Raw genomic sequence first — 19,309 nt, forward strand, 5'->3', positions numbered from 1 at the left:
TAGACTACACCAACCCTAGCCAAACAACATGCAAATACATGTTGTTGATAACAATGTGGGTCAGAAAAAAAAAAAAATGTGGGAGGATCTGAACAAGTTCATCACAACTACTGGGAAAGTGATTTAAAGTGTGGGACATGACAACCATTATTTTCATCTTTCTGCACAAAAGTAGCATGACAAAAAACATGTTAGCCACATTTCAGCAAGTCTCTTTCATCTTTTGTTTTCTTGATCAAGACACTAAAACAGTTATAATAGTATAGCCTTATTAGGCTTCACTAACCTCATCAACAATGACACAACTGAAGGGGATACATCCTTGCCTACGAAAAGCAGATTCTAGTAGCAAACCACCACTTGTGCTCAGTGTACAGCAGATGACATGTGACTCCAGAATAATGCTACTCTGAGCTTCCTGTGGGCGTCCTCGAACCTTGAATCACAATGAGAAATGACAATATAAAGTTGCAATTAATTCCCGTCTTCAGATGTATCTGTTCCTAACAATAAAACAGCAACCTTGACCAATACTTAGTTCAACCCTATCTCCAATCTTGAAAGTAGCAGAAACAATAAAAGATTATCACAAAGTACAAAAATGCAATATAAATATGATCACTACAAAGGGATCGTTTTTTGTAGCTTGATTCAGAGTAAGTTCTGTCAAAATAACTAGAGATTAAAAATGATCTTATCTATTTGTGATAAGAGCCTGAGTAAAATCAGTTTAGAACTGATAATAGTATAGCATAACTATACTGTTAAATTTATGACATACTTTAAAAAAATAAGCTGTTAATATTGGCATTTTTGTCTCAAACAATCTTTAGTTTCTACTTTTTTGATATTAAAATGTTTAAATTTTTAAGTTTGGAATTAAACACTTTAAAGTTGAAGAGGTTGAACTGATCTTTACAATCATCTGTATTTTCTTTGTCTAAGTGTATATGTTTGTAGATATGTTTACTATTATCTGCATATATTCAGTTTTTTCTCAAGAACACAATTAGCTTAAATTTTAATCTAAATTTTTCTCAGTTACATTAAAATATAGACAAGAACTGAAAGCTAAGTTAAATTAATATTATTAATTGTGCCCGCTATGGAATGTTAGGAACATATCAAAACTTGAAAGTTTATTAAAGAAAATCTCAGTCTTGAATTCCTATTATTATGATAAATTTATACAATCCTCTTTTGGCTTTGATTAGAACTGTCTCATGTCACAAACCTAACTTTCAAGAGATTTATACAGAGAATCTCTGCAATATGATTTTTGCCAACTTTTAAGTCTCTAATACTCTTATTTCCAAAGAAAACTAAAAACGTCTCTAACATCATGGAGGCATTCATATAAACAGATAATAGTGCATGTCAATATAGTAAGACTGGATATAGCCCTCTTTTTTTTATTCTTTTCTGCTTCTTTATTCCTGCTTACATATATCTCAAAATGTGTGAAATACTAAAAGAAACCACTGTTCTATGTTTTAAAAATTCTAAAATATAATCACCAACAAAAGCATTCAAATAAAAACTAAAACTTTTAAAAGACTATACATCACACTATATAATTCAAATTATTTACAATGTAAAAAGATAGGTACATTTTATTTATTTTCACTAACACTTGTTTCACATAAGCATTCTGTGGAATTAAACAGAACCCAAAGTCCACTTAACAAAGAAGTTTAGAAACCTAGAGCAAAGAAGAAAGATAACATTCATTAACCTTTCTTAGAACTATTAGTTGGGGAATGATAGTCATTCAGAGATTTTAAAGAAGATAAAAATTGGTTATAATTATGGGGACATTAAGAAACTGACAGAGGGAAGGTTGTCCTTTACCTCTTTAATTTTAGAAGCAAGTTGCTGTCTTTCTTTCGAAATTCGGGCAATTTCCTCATCTAAATTTGATCTCTGAAAAACAGAAAATTAAAATTAAGGATTATGAGATAAAAATTTGGATTTTCTTTCCCTACAGATTTTAAACTTTAATATAGTAAAAGCTGTGGGAGACACATCAGAATCACTATTAACCTATCCCATCCTTTAGCAATACAATTCTATTCATTGAACAATTTTAATTCAATATTAACAGAATTAATCCAGAACTTTCCATTTATTACAGTAGAACCAACACTTTTAATTTTTGCTAATCTGAAATGCCAGTCACTTAACCAGTTTGTCTTTCTGATTTCTATCTACCTTCTGCCCTTTTTCACACCGATCCAAAGCCCGCTGACGAGAAAGCTTGTCTAATTTAACATCCAGATATTCCTTTCTCTCATGCATTTCTTGAATGTGATTAGGGAAGTCCTTTTCTAAAACAAGGGGAAAAAAATTAGACAATGAAAACTACTATAGTTTAAATAACAATCAAAAAAATTCTAACTAGTAATCTCAAAATTCCAAGAGAGTACCAATCATTCAGAGTATAATAAAATGAGTGGGTAAAGTCATATAAGCCTAAGCTCATACTTACTCATTCTGTGGTTAACTTGGCTATCCAAGCTGAATTTTAGGACTTCATTATTAATAGATTTTTCTGGGCCCAGTCTCACTAAATTTATATCTCCACAATTTCCTGTACATAAAAAGTGCACAAGAAGGTCAATGAGAAAAACTGTTAACTGATAATCCCTTGATTTCTCTCCTATTTCTGACAGTAAAATATCTACCCTTCTTTAATAAGAATTAAAAGAAAATATGATTTTTGTAGATTCTCAAATTGTATGCTTACTGATTGATATTTAACTTATAAGGAGTATGATTTATAAAAATATTTTTATTCATATCAGATAACCCAATCTATCTGACAAATTAAACTGAATTCCCAATCTCAAATATACAGAGTTAACTTCCTACTTTTAAATAATTTTACCTCCTAATTGCTAATCTGGCAACCCCACATCAAGAGTATGGATAAATATTATCACAACAAGATTTTTGCTCCCAGGTTGGTTTCCCCTGAGATCTTCTTATGTTTTTTTTCCTAGGCTATTAATTAAAAATTTGGGGAAAGCCACTTAGAAGTGTGACAGGAGATCACAAAATATAAATTATTTAAGAATTCTGTTTCCTTTCCCACTTGAAATTCTGACTTGATAAATATTCTCACATTTCTTCTTCAAAAGTGCCCACATTAGATAATTAAAATAATAAAAGTACCATACCCAATGGGTTCTTCTTGTCTTGGCATTTTTCTTTAAATTCAAGTATGATTTTTTTCATAAGTTCATCAACAGCTGCATTAGAAGGTGCACATACAAGAACACGATTTCGTTTGAATTTGGCATTCAAGTTTTCATCTGAATCTCCTTTCTTTGGTTTCTACAGAATTCCCAAAGAAAAGATAAGTTCTATTTTGCAATGTAACTCTTAAGCTCCACTTTGAGCCCAAATTGCATTTATCATTTCATAATTAAAGGCCACAAACAACAATATTTTTCAGTCTGATATTGGTCTCTTTGTAGTGGACAGAAACTGCAAACTGAGTGGATGCCCATCAATTGAAGAATGGCTGAATAAATTGTGGTATATGAATATTATGGAATATTATTGTTCAGTAAGAAATGACCAGCAGGAAGATTTCAGAAAGGCCTGGAGAGACTTACATGAACTGATGCTGAGTGAAATGAGAAGGACCAGGAGATCATTATACACTTCAACAACAATACAATATGATAATCAATTTTGATAGACCTGGCCCTCTTCAACAATGAGATGAACCAAATCAACTCCAATAGAGCAGTAATGAACTGAACTAGCTACACCCAGCAAAAGAACTCTGGGAGATGACTCTGAACCACTACATAGAATTCCCAATCCCTTTACCTTTTTCGGCTGCATTTTTTATTTCCTTCACAGGCTAATGGTACGCTATTTCAAAGTCTGATTCTTTTTGAACAGCAAAATAACTGTTTGGACATGTATACTAATATTGTATTTAATTTATACTTTAATATATTTAACATGTATTGGTCAACCTGCCATCTGAGGGAGGTGGTGGGGTGAAGGAGGAGAAAAATTGGAACAAAAGATTTGGCAATTGTCAATGCTGTAAAATTACCCATGCATATAACTTGTAAATTAAAAGCTATAATAAATTAAAAAAAAAAAAAAAAAAAAAAAGCCAAATAGAAGAGTTTATTATTTGATCCAAGAGACAATAGGAAACCTCGGGAGTTTATTAGGTGAGTTACCCAATCAGATCCATATTCTAAGAAATTTATTTGTGGGGAAAATGAAAAAAGAGGTCCAAGAAGGATAGGAGAGAGGCAGAAATTATTGAAATAGGCAGAAAAGATGAAGAGAAATCAGTTTTGTTCCTAAAACTTGGGGTTATCATAGATATATTAAAACAATCCTTAGGGCAGCTAGGCGGCACAGTGGATAGAGTACCAGCCTTGAAGATAGGAAGACTTGAGTTCAAATCTGGACTTAGACACTCAACACTTTCTAGCTGCGTGACCCTGGCAAATGACTTAACCCCAATTGCCTTAGCAAAAACAATAACAAAAAAAAAAACACCTTAATTCTTGTCAACTCAACAGTGTCCTTTCTTCATGGCCATTCTTCTAATAAATATTGTGCAATAAGTTTTATGTGATATGAATTTGTGATAATATATAGTAAAAGTATGAAAACTATGTCAACACATAATTCTTTTTTTTTCTTTTTAAATAGCTTTTTATTTACATCATATATGCATGGGTAATTTTTCAGCATTGACCCTTGCAAAACCTTCTGTTCCAACTTTTCCACCCTTCCCCCCCATCCCCTTCCCTAGATGGCAGATAGAACAATGCTTGTTACATATTCAACACATAATTCTTGATGATAATCTAAATAAAGTTAATAGAAGAAATGGTTATATACTACAAAATAGAACTCATATCACACACAAACAACCTACCTCTGTCAGAATACGGTACAAGAGACCAACAATAGTTCTTGATTTGCCAGTTCCAGGGGGTCCATGAATCAGACAAATTTTGGCAATTAATGGTGGTTGCTTTACCATGGCATATGCAACTTCAATTGCTTTTTTCTGATCTTCATTATAGTCTTTCAAATAGGCAAGCTATGTAAAAGTGAAAATTAAGTTAGTTGCCTTTTCTTTTATAGTACACTGAAAGAAATACAATAAATGTTTAGATTTTAGCTGACTTCCTTCAGGTCAATTCAACTCATTTATCAAACCTAGTATCTGTATAGCACTGAAGATATGAAGACAAAAATGAAAAAGTATATTATATGTACATAATTAGGAGTATAAATTGAGAACAGAGAAAACTGTTAGCGAGAAGGGATAAAAGTCTTTTGGGAAAGATAAAGGGAAAAGTTTGTGTACCAGGTAACATGAGCTGCACACCTAGAAGGACTCTAAAGGACAGAGATGGGGAGCATATTCCAGAAAAAAAAAAAAAAAAGTGATTTTTTTTCTCTTTCTGATGTCTTGCTTCTCCACTTCTTACAAGCTAACTTCCACTCTCAAAACTTGTTTGAAAAAGCTTTCTCCAAGGCCAGCAATAATTTTTAATTGATAAAATAATGGCCCTTTTCATTCCCCATCCTTTCTTGATCTTTTCATAACTTCTGATCCAGCTGACCAGAGCATCTCCCATCCTTTTAGGTTTACTATTTTCCTCTCTCGATTTTTGTGACACTTTTTCTATTCATGGTTCTTCCTCCTATCTGCTGGATAGCTTTTAATCTCCTCTGATGGATCATTATCCATGATACATATTCTGTGTGGATGTAAACCCTTCCCTCCCCCCCTTCTTGATAATTTCATAAAGTAACATAGGTTAAACTATAGCTTATAAAGATAACTTCCAAAGATACATATTCAGCTATTATGTCTCTGAACTCTGTTCCTGTATCTGCAACTACCTGCATTTCAAACTCAACATTCATTATCTTCTATCTAAACCATCTCTATTTTAACTTATCTCTTATTTATCTCTTTGTCAGAGCACCATGCACAAGTCTTTCAATTACTCAGGTTTGCAATCCAGAAATTATCTTTGATTTTTCATTCCAATACCTCTCTCCAACCCAATTCTAATCAGTTGCCAAGTTTTGTTAGTTTCTCAACATCTCTCATATTCTCTTCTCTTCACCTCAAACAGCATCCTGATTTGGGTCCTCATTAACTCTCATTCAGCCTACTGGTAATAGTTTTATAACTTGTTTTATTCTATTTGACCTCTCCTCTCTCCACTCTATCCTTCACACAACTGCAAAAGTAACATTCCTAACACTTCTTTCTTCAGTTTTTAAGTCTTTCTTAATTTCTTAAGAAATTTCAGTGGATTTCATTACACTTTGGATAAAATAAACATTTTTCTACCTGGCATTTAAAGTACTTCACAAAGAAGAACCAAGAAGCCATTATACACAGTAACAAGACTTTGTAATGATCAACTGTGTTGGACTTGATACTTCTTAGCAATGCAGTGACTCAAGGCAATTCCAATGGACTCAAGATGGAAAATGACATCTGCACTCAGCGAGAAAGAACTATGGAGACTGAATGTGGATCAAAACTTAGTATTTTTACCTTTTTTGTTTTTTTCTTTCTCATGGTTTTTTTTCCCTTTTGGTCTGATTTTTCTTGCACAACAAGACAAATATGAAATATGTTTAAAAGAACTGCATGTATTTAATCTCTATCAGATCGTTTGCTGCCTTAGGGAGGGGGGAGGAGGTAAGGAACGGAGGGAAAAAAAATCTGGAATAAAAATTTTTACAAAAATAAATGTTTCTAAACTATCTTTACATGAATTTGGAAAATAAAATACTATTAAAAACTAAAACAAAAAACAAACAAAAAAAAAAACTTCACAATCTGGTTCTGACTTATCTTTCCAGTCTTGATTATTCACTATTCCCGCTCATGCACTCTATATACGTCTTGACTTACTTGTTATTCTCTGTACACAATAATCTATCTTCTGTTTCTAGGCCTTTGTAAAGGCTGTCCCTCAGGTTTACAATGTGTTCTCGTCTCATAATGCAAACTCTACTTCTAGTCAAGACTCAGTTCAAGTGCCACCTCCAATCCTATACTGATATGCCTAATTGTTATGTTCCACTAAAAGCTGAATTTATTTTGTATAGATTTTATACCACTTTTTTGTACACATGTTGTTTGTCATCTCTATCCTCTCCCCTTCTCCCCTACACCAACGTAAGCTATTTGACATCATGGTCTGTTTTGTTTTTGTCTTTGTAGCACTGAAGCGTCCCACAGTGCCTGATGTATAATAAATACTTAAAAATGTTTGTTGAATTATTTAGAATAGGCATGAGGAATAGCTTATACAAATGCATGTAGTTTGCTGGAGATGGAATGAAGAATTTAGGGAAAAACTGGTATGGCTGCAAAATGCATAAAGGGAAGTAAAGTGAAATAAGGTTAAAAAAAGTAGGGCTCATATTGTACAGGGCCTTAAACACTGGGCTAAAGAGGCTGCATTTATATTCTAGAGGAAACAAGCTGAAAGTCAATAATTATTTTTACCTGAACAATGACATTTGTTTTGGAAATATCAATTTGGCAATTATGTTGAGAACATACTGGACTTACTAATTACTAAATCTATTACCAATTACTATTACAATAGTTCAAGCAAGAGAAGAAACAAACTTGTACCAAGGTAGTAGCCATATAAGTACAGAAGGGGAAAAGATATAAAAACCTGTTGTGAGATAGTCACAGAAACAGAACTTGAGTTAGAAGGGAATTTGGGGATCATCTGGTCCAATTCATAAATGAAAAGGAATCTCTCTATAATATATACAAGTAGTCATCCAGCTATAGCTTGAAGACTTTCAAAGAGGAAGAACCCACAAAATCTTAACACAAACCATTCCACTTCTGGACATCTCTAAATATATATAGTTCACATTATGCAAATTTCACTTCATGACAGACTGCACCTCAGCCCCCTGTGAGGGGTTCTCCCTTATAGGCACTGAAGCAGCACTAGTTACAGGAATTCAGGCACTTGAAGCTACTCTGGCTAGGGAGTAGGGGATTAGGAATAAGAGGACAGAACTACAGAGGGCAGAGGTGGCTTACAGAGCAGTCCACTTAAGTGAAAACTGTCCTGATATTAAGCCTACATTTGTCTATTTTTGATTTGTACCCACTGCTTTTGTATCCACCCTTATGAAGTCAAATAGAACAAATTTAATCCATCATCTATCTCAAAGTCTTTCAAATACTTGAAGAGAGCTATCATGTTTCTTCTGGGTCAAATATTAGACAAGCAAGATAACATATTAACTAAAATTGCCATTTAATAATGTATGCTGATGTAGAGTATTTAAATCCAAACAATCTAGTCAACTAAGCTGGCAACTAACTAGAATAGAGGATGAAGAAGAAAGAAAAATCAAAGATAACTGCAAACTCTGACTATGACTCAGATTAACTCAGAATGAAGGATAGTGGTACTCTCAACAGGAAAAAAGAAATTTGAAGGAGAGTTAGAAATAAGAAAGATGATACCTAATTTTACTTTGGACATGCCAAAATAGAGATTTCTTTGGGACATCCAGGTAGAGTTATGAAGCAGGCATTTAGCAAAGCAGGTTTAAAGTTCGCGAAAAGGGAACTGAACTGGATGTAGAGGTTTGAAAGTCATCTGTGCAAAGGTAATAAATAAATCCACTGAAATATTTGAAACTCATCAGGGTTAAAAGTATACAGAAAGGAGTCTTAGAATTGAGGTCCATGGAGAACAGTTACAATTGTAAGAAAGGAATATTTGGATCATGATTCAGCAAAGGCAGGTAAGAGAACCAGAAAAAACAGCAGTGCCTCAGAAGATAAGAGAAAAAAGAGTGTCTAGAAAGAAGAGACTGCCAGCACTAAAGAAAGTTCAAGGAAAATAAGAATTTAGTTTTAAAATGACAGTAAATATATAAAGATAATAGAATATTATTGTTCTATAAAAAATGATGAACTAATTTTAGAAAGGCCTGGAAAGATTTACATGAACTGATGCTGAGTGAAACAAGCAAAACCAGGAATACAGTAACAGCAAGGATGTGCGATGATCAACTACGAAAGACTTGGTTCTTTATCAGTAATTCATTGATCAAAGGCAATCCCAATAAACTCTGGATAAAAAATGCCATCTGCATCCAGAAAAGAAAACTATGGAGATTAAATGTAAATCAATACATGCTATGCTCATTCCTTATTTTTCTCTCATGACTTTCCCCCTTTGTTCTGAAAAATCATGAAAGTAGCAACTTTCAAGATTTCCTTCAATCAATGAGTCAGCTTCATATCCCAACATCACCTCTGTATTGTTTAACTATTATCAAAGTTGGGGCAAGTGAAAAGCTTACATTAGGTTGTTCTTAATACTTTTTATTGACTTTACCAACCCCCAAAACTTTTAGTAAAGTTCAATTATCTTTGTTTTTTCCTATATTCTTGGGCTTTCTCTTTATTACCTAAGCAGTCAAAAAATAATCTAAATTTTTACTGCTTCTTTCTAATTCTTCAGAGCATTCAAATAATTATGTAAACTGGATGCATTATTAATGGTGATATAAAATAGCTTAGAAAAGTACTAATTCAGGCACTTGCACTGTACTCTTCTCTATCTGTACTCTATATCTTATACTAATTCTTACATCAAACCATGATGAATTTAATCCTTTTTTAAAATTTAAAAGGGATGATTATAGGATTACAGATTTAGGGCTGCAAAGAATCTCAGAAGTCATTTGAGCCTATCCCTCTTGTTTTACATATGAGGAAAATGAGGACCAAAAATTAAATTACTTGGCAGTGCTTGAAACCTCCATCATCTTAACTACAGGTCTGATACTATATTCATTATGCTATATTTTATTGCTATTTTAAAATTACTTTCATCTCTCCTTACTGTACTCAAACATTTTTTTTCCCTGGAACAAGTCTACCATGTTTATGATGATATTAACCTGGTCTTATGTTTAGAGAATCAAGAAAGTTTAGTTAATTAAAATAATAATTTAATAGTTTATATTGGTTTTTAGAATATTTAAATATAATATTCTGACCTTCCTTGGCATACACACATAAATATTACTCACAATCTTCTCAGGAGCCGTGTTCAGTGAATCTCGAGGACAAAAGTCTGAAGTACTTGGGTTCAGAATTACCCTGGTAAGTGGAATCAGTGAATTCCGCCCCAAAAGAGACAAGGCTTTCAACTTCCGTTGTGTAGTCACCAAAGAACTGATCACAATACAGTCTACTGACTCATTTATGTGGAATGACAGATTGCCTTGAGTCTGGATGGAAAGGTAACCCTCAAATTGTGAATTATGTCCTATTATTGGGAGAAAGAAAATGTATATTGTATTACCAATGGATACATTCTAACTAAATGGGGCTTTCAGAATTCAACTTAACAGAAATTATTTTCTGTATGCTGTCTTACTTTCTACATAAAAGTAAATAAAATGACTTGATTCCTTAACGCTATATTGTTTAGTAAATTTAATTTGGCTTCTAAAGGCAAATGAAAAATAAAGAATATTAGGAATTCAAAGAAGCACAGGAAGATTTATATGAATATAATATAGTGAAGTAAGCAAAACCAGTAAAGAAACACACACGAAAATAGCAATGTAAATAGAAACAACAAAAAGAAAGTGAATGCTGTGTAATTATGATGATCAAGATTGGCCCCAAAAGAAGAGATGAGGTGAGAGACAATGGATGTGGGACACTGCATGTACTATCGGACTCAATTCACGTGCTGGTTAATTTCACTTAATTGTTCCCCCCCTCTTTCTTTTGTTTTTTATTCTTTGTATTCTTTGGAGATAGTTCTCCAGACAAGAGAGCAGGGAAAGATATTATTTGGAAGTGAGGATGATGTAAAAACTCAAGATATCAATAATTTTTTTTTTTAAATCATCAAATGAAACAGTCTTAAGGCTTTGCAGTTTCAATTAAATTTGTTATTTTCTCTTGCAACTCTTTCAAATGCTTTTTACAAAAAGGAATTAAGGACCTAGGTTCTATACATTTTAATAATGCACACTACCTATAAAATGATAAAATATTGGATCAGATTAGAGCATTGATGAGGACCTTTAATAATCATCCAGTCCAAATCCCTTGTTTTACAGGGAAAATGAGGCCCAGAAAATTAAAATGATTTGCCTACAGTTACACAGGTAGTAAGCAGCAGAGCCAGGATACGAACCTAGGTCTTCTGACTCCAAATCCAGTGCTCTTTCCATTACACCATGGAGCCCTGTAATCATTTCAAGGAAATAAAGCCCCACATGTCTATGAAAAGGCATATGGGAAGATATAAACTAAATTCTTATCTTTAAAGAGAAGAAGCTAAGGAAGCAACATACATAACTAGGAGTCAGTGTCACCACATCTAATTTAGAAAACAAAAATACTTTTAAGTACTTTACAGATTTTAAATTATGCATTTAGAAATCTCTTAATTCTAAGTCATATGACTTAATGAAAGGCTAGAAATCAATTTACAATGTAATTATTATTATTTTTAAAATAAAAATTTCCAGATGACAGATAGCAATAAGCAGCACAAGAGAATCACAAAAGGAAAGTCAAGCTTTGAAATTATTTCTAGCTATGAAAACCAGAAAATGACAAGTAAACAGAATGATAAAGCTACAAAGCAATATGTTTAGGGAAACAAGTTCTTTAAAAGAACAATGAAAAGCTATGGCTTCCTTCTATCTTTGGTTGCAGTGTTTGGTTCACTTACTGACTGAAGAGCGTCGAAATTGAGACACATAACCACAATGATACACTTGCTGATTCTTTATCTCATTTTCTTCTGAAGCTTTCTTTTTTCCAAGTAGTTTTTTAGGAACCAAAAATACCAAATCATTTTCCTTTGGATGCAATTGTTTAGCCATATCAGATTCCTGAAGACAAACTATAGAAAAATTAAATCAGAAAAAAATTACACATTTATTACCAAAAAAGGTTACTAAAGCTAAGGCTAGTAGTAATAGAAATATTTTAAATGATTGTAAATTAGCAAAATTCAAATCTTGTTACTAGGATAGATGGAATATATATTCAATCACTCATATTGTAAAAACATACTAATAATTACCAAGTGAAGTAATGTATAATCTTGAATATTATCATTAGTTTCATTAAAAAAAAAATTTTTTTTTTTTTGCTGAATATCAATACCACAAAACTGAGTGGTAATTGTCTAATGCTAATGTATTATTAGCAAACTAGCTTATAATTGTATTAATTTGGGGAACTCAATATATTTTTTAAAAATCAAGTTAAGAGAGAAAAGGACTCACATGTGCAAAAATGTAGCTGCTCTTTTTTGAAGTGACAAGGAATCAGAAATTGAGTGGATGGCCATCAATTAGGGAATGGCTGAATAAGTTATGATATATGAATGTAATGGAATACTACTGTTCTATAAAAAGTGATGATAACTCTAAGCAGATTTACATGAAGTGATGCTGAGTGAAGTAAGTAGAACCTGAACTCTATACACAATAACAAGATTATGTGATCATCAGCTGATAGATTTAGCACTTTTCAGCAATACAATGAGCCAAAACAATTCCAATAGATTTGGGATGGAAAATGTCATCCGCATCCAAAGAAAGAACTATGAAGACTGAATGTGGATCAAAGAATACTATTTTCACCTATTTTTGTTTGTTCTTTCTTTCTTGTGATTTTTCCCTTTGTTCTGATTTTTCTTTCACAGTATGACTAACATAGAAATATGTTTAAAATGATTGTATATAACCTATTAGATTGCTATCTTCAGGAGGAATTTGGAACTCAAAAAATTACAAAAATGAATGGTGAAAACTATCTTTACATGTAATTGGAAAAATAAATCCTATTAAGTAAGAAGAAAATCAATTGAATCTTATTCTTTCTTAAATGAAACAGTTTAAAAAGTAGATACTCCACTGAATTCTTAATGTTATATTTTTATAAAAAGTCTACCAGGCTCCTTTCAGGTACTTAGTACTGAAGACAAACAACACAGGAAGCTTCCCTGTGGTTATCATCTCTTGTCCTTCTAAATAGGCTCTGAACCAATAAAATTCTTTCTTTGGTCCCTTTTCCCATTCCTAGCTTCTGTGCTATGATTTTTCTCAATTTATTCAGATAAAAATATCACACCCTTAAGTGAATGCATGTTTGCTATTTAAAGCTGAATGGCTTGTGCAACAAGATAACTGTATAAATATGTATACTTATATTGTATTTAACATATTTAACATGAATGAGATTACCTGCCATCTAGGGGAGTGAATGGAGAGGAGGGGAAAAGTTAACATAAGTTTTTGCAAGGGTCAATGTTGAAAAATTACCCATGCATATGCTTTGTATATAAAAAGCTATAATTAAGAAAAAAAAATTAAGTAAAAAAAAGTGGCATATTAAAAAAAAAAAGCTTAATGGCCATTAGTACTGAAAAAACATTCTTTTGAAAATAAATACAAATTCAACCTAACAGGTTTTCTTTTAAGTAAGACACATCCAATTGACAAATATTTTTACTTTCTTAATAAAAAACCATAGCACCAGAACCTATTTTTAAAAAAATCTTAAAAAAAAAAATTAATTACCTACAAACTGTCCACAGTTTATATCACCAGGAGAGAAGCTTCGTAAATGGAGCTCATAAGCATTCTCTTTCTTTGGGTTGTCAATCCATTCTTGAGCTATCTACACGCAACAAAATGGCAATTTAAGAAAGCTACAACATTTTAGGAAGTCATTCTTTAAAACTTAATTTTAAAAATCACATTTCAGCAACATTTCATAAATAATTTTTTTTTTTTTGGGCTGAGGCAATTGGGATTAAGTGACTTGCCCAGGGTCACACAGCTAGGAAATGTTAAAAGTGTCTGAGACCAGATTTGAACTCGGGTCCTCCTGACTTCAGGGCTGGTGCTCTATCCACTGCACCACCTTGCTGCTCCTCATAATTAATTCTTAATCCACATCTGAACACAAGTGAATTAGAGCAAAATTTATAGTCAGGACCACATTATTCATGTGAAGGAACATATCCTTTCATTTCCATTAATAACAAATGTACTTTATTGAGAAGCTAACAGGAAAGTTATATTGTGTTAAAACAAAATTTGTCAATGAAATTAAAATGAAGGAATAATTAATTCCTTAATGCTGTCATTTGCTCAACTTAAGTGCCTAAAAATATATAAATAGCTCACATTTAGATGAAGCTTTAAAGTTTTATATTCTCTACTGAATTATCTTGTCCTTCAAAAAGTCTGTTCTATCTTTAAATAGCCATGTTTTGCCCCATATGTTTTAATCTATAAAGGGCTGAATCCTCTTAGAAATAAGTATGGTGAAAATCTTAAATTTTACATCTAAAATCTGAATCTAGAGAATATACCCTAATTGCAAAATTAAGACTTTTTTAAAGGCTACTACAGAAATTCATTTTGACTGACTGAATATTTGTTATAAAAGTTTTGTTGGTTTTTTCCATTCTCAGTTTGGAGATGGGTGAAAGGAGAAAAAAAAAATCTATTTTTATTCATTAAAATGTCAATCAATAAAGACAACAGCAAATTTCATAAAGGCAAAGACAAATACTTACTGTTTCAAAAGTATTCAATATCATCAAAGGGAAAAAAACACTTAGATAGTCTTCAGAGTCCTGAAATGTGACAGGAACAGGTCTTAAGAGGGCCTGGCAAAGATCTGCTGGAGGCCCAAACTGATCAAAATTTACAAACATTTCATACTTCCATTTTAAGATTTCCTTAACAAAGCTGTCAAATACAGATTGTCTCATAGGAAAATTTGAGGCAGAGGAAGCCTGAAAAGTTCTTTTCTTTTCAAGGAGATTTGGTGGTGCAGGTCTGTTGAAGTAATTTGGAGAGGTCTGCATATTCTGTGGTTGAAGAATATTGGACAAATTTTTCCCCTCATCATTCAATACTGACTTTTGAACTAATGGAGATACTAGTTGCGTTGCTTTTGGTGGTGGTGTGGCTAACAAATTTCTTTGATTTTTTAATGCTGGTGGGAGTTTCAAACTATTTTCTATAGCTCTAGTAAGATGAGCATTTCGTGAAGTACTACTTGAACTAAAAATCTTAGTAGTAGACTTTACAGTTTTGTTAGATAGTGAAAGCGGCAAGCCTGGTTTAACAAAAACAGAGTCATCAGATACTTTAGCTTCAGAATGTACAGAGCAATATTCATTCAGATTTTCCACAGTGTCAGTACAATCTTTGTGCTTACACTTTATATTACTCAAAGTCTTGTCCCCAATGAGGTTTTTAGGATCTTCCTTCATTTCGACTGTATCTGTTCCAATTGAAATTTCAAAATCATGAAAATCCTCTACCTGTGAACTTAATTCCATATCTACAGGATCATTCTGTGTTAAAAACAAATTATTTTCCTCTGTATCACTATTGACATCAGATTCTGCCTCTTTGAAAGTTGTTCTCTCAGAATGAAAAGAAGGCAAGGGTTGGACAATCCCTGTCACGCTACCTCCAAAAGAAGATGAGTTGGACAAGTGACTCTTTGAAGTAGAGACAATGGCTTCATTTGTTTCTGCTCTCACATTTAATTCTGTACAACTATGTTTGGTAGAAAGAGGATTATTATTAGCAGCCTGTGATATACTTTTAACTTTAACTGTTTCTGTTTCAGAAATTGAGCTTTTTCTTGCATGCTTTTTATCACTGTCTGAGGCTAGCTTGTTTTTTTCTTTAAAATTGTCACTGGGTCCAGGAGATGCCTTAATAATAGCTCCTGAACTCTGAGATGGTTTTGTAATTGCCTTTGGAGAAGTTTCTTTACTATGAGTAGTATTAAGTCCTTGTTGATTTTTGTGTGACTTGGGTCTTATCTGTCTTAAAAATTGAAGATCTTGACATGCCAACATTTTCTTATTATTTTTTACAAGTAGAGCCTGAGGAGTAATTAACTTTGTCTTTTTCTTTTGATGAGTATCAACTTCACCTGCAGTTTTTCCATGGTCACGTAACTTTACCACAAAATCTAAAGATCTCTGGGATAAGTCAAATGCTTTCCGAGGCCCCTTTTTCAAACCAAGTTTTTCAGCAGTTGAAGTTGGTTCAGGACACTGGCGAAATTTCTTTGGAGGAATCACAGCAGGCATGGTTCTACAAAGTATCTTTTTGGGACTAGCTTGGTTCATTTTTTTATTCTGCCTTTTGGGAGGATTAATTCCAGTTTTCTTCAAATTTTTAGAAAGTGAAGTTCTGCTGAGTTTTGGACTAGAAAGAGACTGAGGAGAAAACCGTTTATGTGACTGAGGAGAACGCACTTTATCTGATTCTCCAGCGGAAATTTCAAAATTTAAATTAGGTGATGCTGAAAGAGTAGATGTAGATTCTTTATCTTCCCTCTTATTTACATTTTTAGTATGCTCTTCAATAAGATCCCCAGAAATACAAGTATAAGGTTTATCTACATTTTTTAAACAAAATGAAAGATCTTGAGCCACTGGTGATTTAGATGGCTGGCTCTTACTCTTTGATCCAATTCCAAATTTCTCATTAGGAGAAACCCTACTCTGTGAGTCTAAATGTTCTTCAAGACTTTCTGCTACCTTCTGAATTACTTCATCAGATATATAATCTGTATCATAACCCCAGTCATTTGTCTGGTCATCTAAGGCACTCTCACCTGTTGAAGTCAAAATAGAGTCTTGTTCTGCTTCACTATCCTGAACAGAATTTTTACACTCTGATTCAGAATCTTGCCAAACAGAAAATACATCATGAGGAGTTTCAAATTCAAAAAACTGTGAATCAGATCCCTCATCCAACAAAGGGGATTTTGTTTTTCTTTCTTTTTCTAATTTTTTTTCCAAAATGGTATTAGAAGTTGAAGGATACTCTTCTGGAAACTCTGTCTTAATACCTACTTTATCTGTTTTAATTTGTTTCTGAAGATTTGGTGATCTTTTATCATCATCATCATCATCATCATCATCTGAAATGATTATAATTTGGTTTCTGGTAGTCTCCACAACAGAGGTTGATTCACTAATCTGGTTAACTGCAGAATGATCCATAACATTTTTCACTTTTCTCTGTAGCTGATAAGAACTTTCTTGAGCTGAATCTGAAGGGAAATTAAGACTACTACTATGGACTATGGGAGAGACTGCATCGAGGTCTTTATCTACTTGAGAATCCGTTAAGGTGCTAAATTTAAAATTCTGAGGAGGAACATCCTCTCTTGCCAAATTATGTGGAACATGATCATTACTAATTTCCTCACAATTACTGTCCTTTGATTCATGTCTGTCTGTGTGATGCATTAGCTGACATTTCTTTTTCAGTAAGGTATTTCTAATTGTTTTAAGTGAAACCATATCATCATCATCACTACTATCACTTTCCTGTGATAGATCATCTTTTTTATGAAATGTTAAGGGATCTAGCTGTTTATCATCAGATTTTTTCTTAATAAGCAATGAATAATCATTTTTTGATTCTTGCTCTTCATTTGTTGTATTCTCTGGAGTAATACAAGACTCTGACTGTGCTTTCTGTACTAAGGCAAACTCTTTCTGAACATCCACATCACTGCATGGATTCTGACTCCCCAAATTGGATGAACTCTGTTTTGATTCTAAATTAACAACACAGGTGACCATAGTGGTTTTTTTGTGTTCCTTCATTACCTGTAATAACTTTGCACATAATTCATCTTTCTGTGCCTTTGTCCTAAACTTTGAGTTCCTAAAGCCAGAATCACTCTTTGAACGGGAATCATCACTTGAGCTTGATACATTCTGGGGAGAATCAGCTCTAGAATCAATTGTCATTAAACTTGTTTGAATATTTGTTGTTTTATCATATAGCCCTTCCATTGCATCATCTTTTGAAGCCAAATTCTGTTGTATATTTGTGGAGTTGTTCTCTTCAGTATACTTCTGGTCTTCCATATCTAAAATGTCATGATTATGAGATCCATTAGCATCAGGGATTTTTTCCTGCTTTAAGCATGATTTATGTGAAAAATGGTCATCTAGTTTTGACTCCTTTAAGTATGTTTGCCTATTTTCTTCCTCCCAAATGTAATTTCTTCTTAGAGATGGACTCTCTTGTCCTCGAAAGACATCAGCTCTCAATGGTTCTTTAGAAAATGATGGACTAGGACTGTCCTGAGAAGATGTATCCTTTTTTGATCTCTCCATAGTTGCATCACTTTCTTCTTTAATATAAATTGCAGGCGGAGTTTTACATGCTACGGTCCTATCGGCAAAAGTGCTACATGTTAATCCTTTGACTTTTTTGTTTTTAATGATTTGTTTCAAACATGTTTGTAATTCTAAGGTCTCCTGACTATTTAAATGCCAACCAAGGGACAAATTTCCCCTCAGACACAAGTTGAGTTTGTCTAAGAATTGTTTACAAAGAGTCTGTTGTCCAAGCTGGCAACCTTCTCTAAGAAGACTTCGGATCAGCTGCACACAAGCAAACTGTACAGAATTAGATGGAACAGAGTATAAAGGCAAAGCAGCTATTACAGTTGCCCCTTTTGAATAGTTTCCAGATGTCTTTTCAGCACTGCGTGCAAATGCTGTGGTAGGAAGTTTAGCACATTTCACTACAGCTTCTACCCATTGCTGAGAACTAACCCATAGCAAATGCAAACAGTTCTTATTTCTATGCAGTTCAATTACTGACACCAATATCAGAAGGAAAAATTCTGTAACTGTGTCACACACTGCTACTTTTTGGTTGAGGACATCTTTGACTTCTGAATATAGATGATGAATAACCTCCACAATGTAAGCTACACCCAAATCCTTGAGATCCATGAGGGACTGAACAAAAGGAATAAACCAAAGAAATGTGCTGTTATGAACACGCATGTCTTGTCCAATATCAGACTGAAGTACACTGGCTAATGTTTCCATTTCTTCATACATGTTAGGGCAGTAATCAGGGCAAATAGCTGATCTCCATCCTGAATCCTAAGGTGAAAGAATAAAATAACATTTCGTTAAAAATGAACTACTTCTTATATAGCCTTTCTAGTCTATGATTAAATGCTTTAAAATACATATTAAAGCTGAAGGTATAACACAAGATATATTGCTAAACTTTTATAATATTTATGTTGTTAAATTATTTTAAAATACAAAACACAAACAAAACCCAAAGAAAACGCAACCTCCTCAAAAAAAAAAAAAAAAAAAAAAAAAAAAAAAGGTAGAAACAAGTTACCATTTAGTACTATGGTAACAGAGAGATACATTTC

The 19,309-nt window shown here is 32.9% G+C and overlaps 1 protein-coding gene across 2 annotated transcripts in view; it reads right to left on the reverse strand.

Moving 5' to 3' along the window:
- Positions 1–19,309, reverse strand: part of SETX (senataxin) — a 76,122-nt gene that overhangs the window by 21,226 nt on the left and 35,587 nt on the right. Inside the window, exons 10-19 of one of the 2 annotated variants that reach the window (XM_074293939.1) lie at positions 14,646–19,022; positions 13,639–13,738; positions 11,778–11,951; positions 10,111–10,349; positions 4,922–5,089; positions 3,180–3,336; positions 2,489–2,590; positions 2,212–2,327; positions 1,852–1,923; positions 287–436 (exon numbers count right to left, since the gene is read on the reverse strand). In XM_074293939.1, coding sequence (XP_074150040.1) covers positions 287–436; positions 1,852–1,923; positions 2,212–2,327; positions 2,489–2,590; positions 3,180–3,336; positions 4,922–5,089; positions 10,111–10,349; positions 11,778–11,951; positions 13,639–13,738; positions 14,646–19,022 — 5,655 coding nt within the window. Of the gene's footprint in view, positions 1–286; positions 437–1,851; positions 1,924–2,211; positions 2,328–2,488; positions 2,591–3,179; positions 3,337–4,921; positions 5,090–10,110; positions 10,350–11,777; positions 11,952–13,638; positions 13,739–14,645; positions 19,023–19,309 lie in introns of those variants that run through there. The other variant, XM_074293941.1, reaches the window with a different exon arrangement.

Source organism: Sminthopsis crassicaudata, chromosome 2, assembly GCF_048593235.1.
Source record: "Sminthopsis crassicaudata isolate SCR6 chromosome 2, ASM4859323v1, whole genome shotgun sequence".
NCBI classification, from domain to species: domain Eukaryota; kingdom Metazoa; phylum Chordata; class Mammalia; order Dasyuromorphia; family Dasyuridae; genus Sminthopsis; species Sminthopsis crassicaudata.